General features: G+C 48.4%; 1 protein-coding gene across 1 annotated transcript in view; it reads left to right on the forward strand.

Moving 5' to 3' along the window:
* Window positions 1–7,500, forward strand: part of ccser2b (coiled-coil serine-rich protein 2b) — a 76,071-nt gene that overhangs the window by 39,181 nt on the left and 29,390 nt on the right. Inside the window, exons 5-7 of the mRNA XM_080840713.1 lie at window positions 2,192–2,291; window positions 4,885–4,966; window positions 6,892–7,033. Coding sequence (XP_080696839.1) covers window positions 2,192–2,291; window positions 4,885–4,966; window positions 6,892–7,033 — 324 coding nt within the window. The remainder of the gene's footprint in view (window positions 1–2,191; window positions 2,292–4,884; window positions 4,967–6,891; window positions 7,034–7,500) is intronic.

Here is a 7,500-nt window from a genome sequence, read left to right on the forward strand (position 1 = left end):
ACGTGCAGTTGTGTGTGTGTGTGTGCGTGTGTGTGCGTGTGCCCACGTGGACACTATGAAACTTTACTCTGGGACGGCAGTGAGTTTCTCTGTAAGCCCTTTCTGTGTTTGAAGTGTCCTGTAAAGGTTGGCCTTCAGGTGAGGCTGAGGGAGTCACCATGTTGTCAAAGACTTCATCTCAGAGATGGCACCCCATGGCGCAGTTCCGGGATGTGTGGGCGCACACGTGAGGTTATTGGCGCAGCCCAAAGTCTTGAGTCCGTGGCGTAAGTCTGTGCATCAGCCTAAAGTGTTGTGTCTGTGGCGTTAGTCTGTGCTTCAGCCCAAAGTGTTGAGCCTGTGGCGTTTGTCTGTGCTTCAGCCCAAAGTGTTGAGCCTGTGGCGTTTGTCTGTGCTTCAGCCCAAAGTGTTGAGTCTCATAGTCTTTAGAGTTCAGCGGATTTCCTCCAAACCCGTTAACGTTCCTCCGCAGGCAGATGGACGTCTGCCAGTGAAAATGTAATTTCCTGAAAATGTGGCCTTGTGTGACTAAGCCCTTGTAGTGGTGGTGTTTTGTGTGTGTGTTTTGGGGGGGGGGGGGGGCGGGGGGGGTGGTGCGCGCAGGAGTTTAGGACAGGCCAGAGGGGTTTGGTTTGGATGGGATAGGGAGCAAGTATAAGGCAGTTAATACAGTGGTCATATCGACATATTCCTATCCATTGTCTCTATCTTTCGCTCTTTCTAGCGTGTGTGTGTCTCTCTCGCTCTCTCTCTCTCCCTGTCGGAGACTTACTCTTTCTCGTTTTCTCTCCCTCCTCTTTTCTCTCCATCCCATTCTAAGCACTTTACTTGGATTATTTTTGCCCGTTATACGATTGCACAGCCATTCTTCTCTGAACCTGCATTCGTCACAAAACAACATCCATTTGCCCAAACCTTGGTCTCAAAAGAACTGGAAAAAAAAAGAAACACAAACATGCCGTAGCAATTCTGCCTATTCTCTGTGCCTTAATAGGCTGTGGTTTTATTATTGAAGGGTTGAACATATTGATTTGTTCCCTCGCTCCCCTTGCAAAGCAAATCTCCGCTTTTATAGCCAAACAACATGGTGCAGATCTCAGCTAACACAAGCCAAGTGGAACATGAAGTTGCCTTTATATCTCCTGTTATTTAACACGTGAAGATGCCTTTATATCTCCCGTTATTAAACACGTAAAGATGCCTTTATATCTCCCGGTATTTAACACGTGACGATGTCTTTATATCTCCCGTTATTAAACACGTAAAGATGCCTTTATATCTCCCGTTATTAAACACGCAAAGTTGCCTTTATATCTCCTGTTATTTAACGTGTGAAGATGCCTTTATATCTCCCGTTATTTAACACGTGAAGATGCCTTTATATCTCCCGTTATTTAACACGTGACGATGTCTTTATATCTCCCGTTATTTAACACGTGAAGATGCCTTTATATCTCCCGTTATTTAACACGTGAAGATGCCTTTATATCTCCCGTTATTTAACACGTGAAGATGCCTTTATATCTCCCGTTATTAAACACGTAAAGATGTTAACTTTGTGTCTGGCCCTTGCCTTTGTCTTGTGTGTGTGTGTGTGTGTGTGTGTGTGTGTGTGTGTGTGTGTGTGTGTGTGTGTGTGTGTGTGTGTGTGTGTGTGTGTGTCTGGGTGCTAATCGTCCTGGGCTGCACTGGGCTGAGCAGGAGAACTTTGCTCTGGGTGTGGGCGGGGCCGGGTATGGTACTGGGGCCGTCTTTATAGATTAATGCGGCTTTGATTTCCCACAGCCAGAACCCCGGAGCCAGAACTCAGGCCCAGACTGTGGCTGGGGTTGACTGTTTCTTTTGTCATATCCATTCTCAACTGAGAGAGAGGGAAAGAAGAGAGAGAGAGAGAGAGAGAGAGAGAGAGAGAGAGAGAGAGAGAGAGAGAGAGAGAGAGAGAGAGAGAGAGAGAGAGAGAGAGAGAGAGAGAGAGAGAGAGAGAGAGAGAGAGAGAGAGAGAGAGAGAGAGAGAGAGAGAGAGAGAGATTTCCATTCATGCCCTGTGACGGAGCTGAGTGCTAGAGGTCGACTGCCCCGCTTTTAACAATCTCTCCTTTTCTCCCCCCTGTTTCTTTTCCGCTCACTCTTTTGTGCTCTCTCTCTCTCTTTCTCTCTTTCTTGTTCTTTCTTTTGAAATTTCCTCCCCAAGGACATCCTGAACAATCTGGACAACCTGGAGCCCTGTGACCTGGACGATGATGACCTCATGCTGGACGTGGATCTGGCCGAGGAGTCGTCCCTGCACAGCGGTGAGTGAACCAGAGGCCATAGCGCCAGGGTGAAAGGTCACGATGATGTTCTAGTTTATTTATATAGCACATTTTTATATGATATAAATTTACATAGACACAATGTGCTTATGTATATCATATGAAATGTGGGGGGGGGGGGGGGGGGGGGGACCTGCTTGTGACTGACACATCCTCCCACCTATCAGAGGGTATTGTATTGGTATCAGTACCATCATAGTAATATAGGAATGGTTACTTTCCCACAGCCCTGTGCTAGCTACAGCACACACAGATAGCAGAAGGCCTTAGCCATTAGCTCCCACTTGGACAGTAAAATCAGCAATTATCCAGGAAGGTGAACGCACGCACATATATCACAGATTTGCCATGTTTCGCATAAAACTGTTGTAGACAGAACTCCCTACAGAAAACAAACCACCTCCATCTTGGGTTGGTTTCCCCTCATGAAGGTGTCAGAAAGAGCTTCAGCGGCAGAGAAGCAGGTACCTCCTCCTCAGAGGTGCCTCTCAGTGAACCTGCCCCAAAACACGGAGCAGCACTCATTCAGGGAGGCTTAGCTAAAAGCTATTACGCGGAACAATTGTTCGTTAATCACTATGATTGTATTTCCCTCTCGCTCACTGCTTTAGCACGCACAGAGGAGCGCTCACTCAGTCATGGCAATCTGGTGTTGAAGAACAAAAGTTCCGTCTGCCGCAGGAGATGTGCTTTTGTGCGTGTGTGTGTGTGTGTGTGCGTGTGTGTGTGGGTGTGTGTGTGTGTGCGCGCGTGTGTGTGGGTGGGGTGGTGGAGAACCTGGGGAAGGAAATGATCAAAAACCGTAGAATCCTGTCCCCCCCCCCAGAGGTTTTCTGCGCTGTTAAACTGGGCGAGCTGACATCACTCACGGGTGCTCTCGCTAGCTGGGCCCCGACCGGGACTGGCTTGGGAAATTGCAGGTGAATCTCAAAGGAAATTGTCGAGCAATTTTCTTTTTGAGCTCTTAATATAAAGTGGGTACAGTTATTCAGGCATGTCCTAGCAAGGGTGTGCTCAGGGCCGTCGGTGCATAGTCCTGCCGTCTGGTATGAGGTTGGTAGTGGGAGACCCGGTGAGGGTAGTTGGAGATCCCTGCTGTGTTGATTGCATGGTTCTCTCTGAGAACAGGCGCACACAGGCGGCTTGGGATACTGCCACTGCCTCTGTAGTGCCTTGAGCTGGTGTGTGTGTGTGCGTGTGTGTGTGTATATGTGTGTGTGTGCGTCAGTGTGTGTGTGTGTGTGTGTTAAGGCTCAGAGACTCAGACAGCTTCTTGAGAAGCGTAGAAGAAATCCTCCCCCCACATACAGCGCATGTCTGGGCCAGAGGAGAGGCACAATGTGCACTAACAGTAAGGTGGTTGTGTGTGTGTGTGTGTCTGTGTGTGTGCGTGTGTCTGTGTCTGTGTCTGTGTCTGTGTCTGTGTCTGTGTCTGTGTGTGTGTGTGTTTGTCTGTGTCTGTGTCTGTGTCTGTGTCTGTGTCTGTGTCTGTGTGTGTGTGTGTGTCTGTGTGTGTGTCTGTGTGTGTGTCTGTGTGTGTGTGTGTGTGTGTGTGTGTGTGTGTGTGTGTGTGTGTGTTTGTCTGTGTCTGTGTCTGTGTCTGTGTGTGTGTGTCTGTGTCTGTGTCTGTGTGTGTGTGTGTGTGTGTGTTTGTCTGTGTCTGTGTCTGTGTCTGTGTCTGTGTCTGTGTGTGTGTGTGTGTCTGTGTCTGTGTCTGTGTCTGTGTCTGTGTCTGTGTCTGTGTCTGTGTCTGTGTCTGTGTCTGTGTCTGTGTCTGTGTCTGTGTCTGTGTGTGTGTGTGTGTGTGTGTGTGTGTGTGTCTGTGTCTGTGTGTGTGTGTACACATACAGCGCATGTCTGAGCCAGAGGAGGCTGATAAGTGAAGATGATTCCCTGATTACCCATGATCCTCCTGGTGCTCCGGGAGGAGGCGTGGTGGCTGGAGACGGAGCCGTGGCTTTGATGTAATGTATCCGTCCTGAGGGATGGTTGGCACGGCGATGAGTTTCTCTGCCTCCCATGATTAGCTGTGATATCTCACTGTGCTGTGTCGCCGCGGCAACCACTCTGGGCTGATTGACTGTTTGAGGTGGAGACGTTATCACTCTGAGGGTTAGGCAGATGCTTTGACTGTGCGTGTGTGTGTGTGTGTGTGTGTGTCCGTCCGTCCGTGTGTGCATGCGTGTTTGTGTGATATCAAGCAGTGTGTTTACAAATTAGTTTTGCTTAAACTTTGATATCAGTTGCAAAATGTTTTGATGTTTCTTTTTATGGGGGTTTGTTTGGGTGCCTATGCACTAGAGATTGAGAGAGGCGGAGAGAGGCATAGTGCAAAAGAAAGTTTGTCCCTCTGCACTTCCTGTAGCTGATGATATAACTTGTGGCAACTGATACTGATGCTTCCTTCAAGCTGATACTGGCTCTTCCTTTAGTCAATTCTGATGATATATTTGCTATAAGGTATGCTGGTTACTCCTGTAGGTTCTGCCAGCATTGTCTGTAACTGATGGTATTACTTCCTGTAGTTCATGCCAGTACTTCCTGTAGTTCATGCTAGTGCTTCCTTTTACAGATGCTGATGGTCTATCTCACTGGAGGAGGAGGCAACAGCAGCTCTGGGGCACACAGGAGCACCTCCACAACAACAACAACAGGTGAGCAACACACACACACTCATGCACACGTACACACACACACACACACACACACACACACACACACACACACACACACACACACACACACACAACAACAACAACAGGTGAGCAACACACACACACTCATGCACACGTACACACACACACACACACACACACACACACACACACACACACACACACACACACACACACACACACCTCACAACAACAACAGGTGAGCAATACACACACAAAGACACACTGAAGCACACGCACGTTCACACATCCACCACCACATGCACACACACATCCACCACACACACATCCACCACACACACACACACACACACACACACACACACACACACACACACACACACACACACAGACACAGACACAGACACAGACACACAGAGGCACACACACACACACACTTGTGTGCATTTCAACCATCACCACCACCTTACTTTTAGTGCACATTGTGCCGCTCCTTTTGGCAATCCAGTAATAATGTTTAGTTGTGCTGTAGTAGTGTGTGTGACTGTGTGTGTGTGTTTCTCCCCACTCCCGCAGTGGGCCTGCAGTTCTGCAGGGTGTAAACGGACCATAACTATGATTCATTCCTCTCACCTCCCTCATCCAAAACCTCCTTAAAGGTTACCTAATAAATCACGATTTTGGGTAAAATGTGTATGTGTCTGTGTCAGCGAGCGTGAGCCAGAGGAATCGAGAGAGAGAAAGAGAGTGAGTGTGTAGGGTTTGTGTGTGTTTTGTTTGTGGCCGTGTGTTTGTTACTAATCACAAATATCGTTGTTTTGCACCTGTGTGGTGTGCTGGATCGGCACTTTTCCTCTCCAGTCCAGCCACACACACACACACACACACACACACACACACACACACACACACACACACACACACACACACACACACACATCAAAGCTTAAGATCAATATCTTTTGCATTCTGAACATCTGGCTCCATCTCCAGCGCGGCCCCCTCCGTGATGAGGGCGTAGGTAGGCACAACCCTAATGAGGGGAAATAAAAGCATTCTGTCCAGACTAGCAGCCGCATTACGAGCCCATCATCACAACAAATGGTGTCTCGAAGAACCATCGACGAGGGTGTTCTGCTCGCAGTGCAGCCATTTCTGAATGTGCATTTCTGCATCTGAAAGAGCTTAAGTCTACAGATTTGGGTGTATCGTCCATTTGCTACATGATAGAATTTTGGCTGTTGCTGTTGCATCTCCAGACATTTTAAAGGAAGCTTTACTGTACAAACTGAAAAATCTCCTCAGATGGTTGGCTCTGCTGGTCCTGCTGTCTGTAGTTGGAGCTGGTCCTGGATCAGTACTAGTCTATGTCAGGAGCTGGTCCTGTTCCTGGATCAGTACTAGTCTATGTCAGGAGCTGGTCCTGGATCAGTACAAGTATATGTCAGGAGCTGGTCCTGGATCAATACTAGACTATGTATGGAGCTGGTCCTGGTTTAGGGTATGCACCTCTCTGTGTATCTTAACTAAAGCTCTTTAGCACTCACCACACAGACGCACACAGACGCACACAGACGCGCACACTCACTCACACACACTCACTCACTCACTCACACACACTCACTCACTCACTCACTCACTCACTCACTCACTCACTCACTCACTCACTCACTCACTCACTCACTCACTCACTCACTCACTCACTCACTCACTCACTCACTCACTCACTCACACTCACTCACTCACTCACACTGTGTTTGTGTTTACTGTATACATATACTATGTACATATTTATGTGGATGTATGCTACATATTACTCTCTCACCTCTTTTCTTCAATTTTGTTCCATCCCTCATTCTTCTCTATATATTCTCTTCACCTTCACTCTCTCTCTCTCTCTCTCTCTCTCTCTCTCTGTGCCCCCCCCTCTGCTGGTCCTGTAGTGATGGTCTTCTGCAGGCGTTGGATGGTCTGGATACGGATGATGCGGATCACGTGTCTCTGGATGAGCTGACCATTCAGCACATGGCTCAGGACTGCTCCTCAGTCAAGAACCAGCTGCTTCAGCTCAGACAGCTACTAGAGGTGAGACACGCACGCACACACACACACACACACACACACACACACACACACCGACACACACAGAGACACAGACACACACGCACACACGCGCACACACACACACACACTTGTGTGCATTTCAACCAGGTCAGTGATGAATAAGCGTGTCCACAGGTCTGTGAAAATTCAAGTTTGGTTTCATGCTGGGCCAAATACACACACCGACACACACACACACACTGAGCGGCTCCTCTAATAAGAGAGGATAGTTTCAGGGCATGGTCTCATGTTTGGCCACTGTGGTTTCTCTGAGTGTCTCTCCGACAGACAATCACCTCAGCATGTCCAGTCATTACCTGCACTCAGCTTCTGTGTGTGTGCATGCGTGCCTGTATGAGAGAGAGTGTGTGTGTGTGTGTGTGTGTCTGTGTCTGTGTCTGTGTCTGTGTGTGTGCGTGCCTGAATGAGAGTGTGTGTGTGTGTGTATA

This window comes from Sprattus sprattus (genome assembly GCF_963457725.1).
Source record: "Sprattus sprattus genome assembly, chromosome: 6".
Taxonomy (NCBI): domain Eukaryota; kingdom Metazoa; phylum Chordata; class Actinopteri; order Clupeiformes; family Clupeidae; genus Sprattus; species Sprattus sprattus.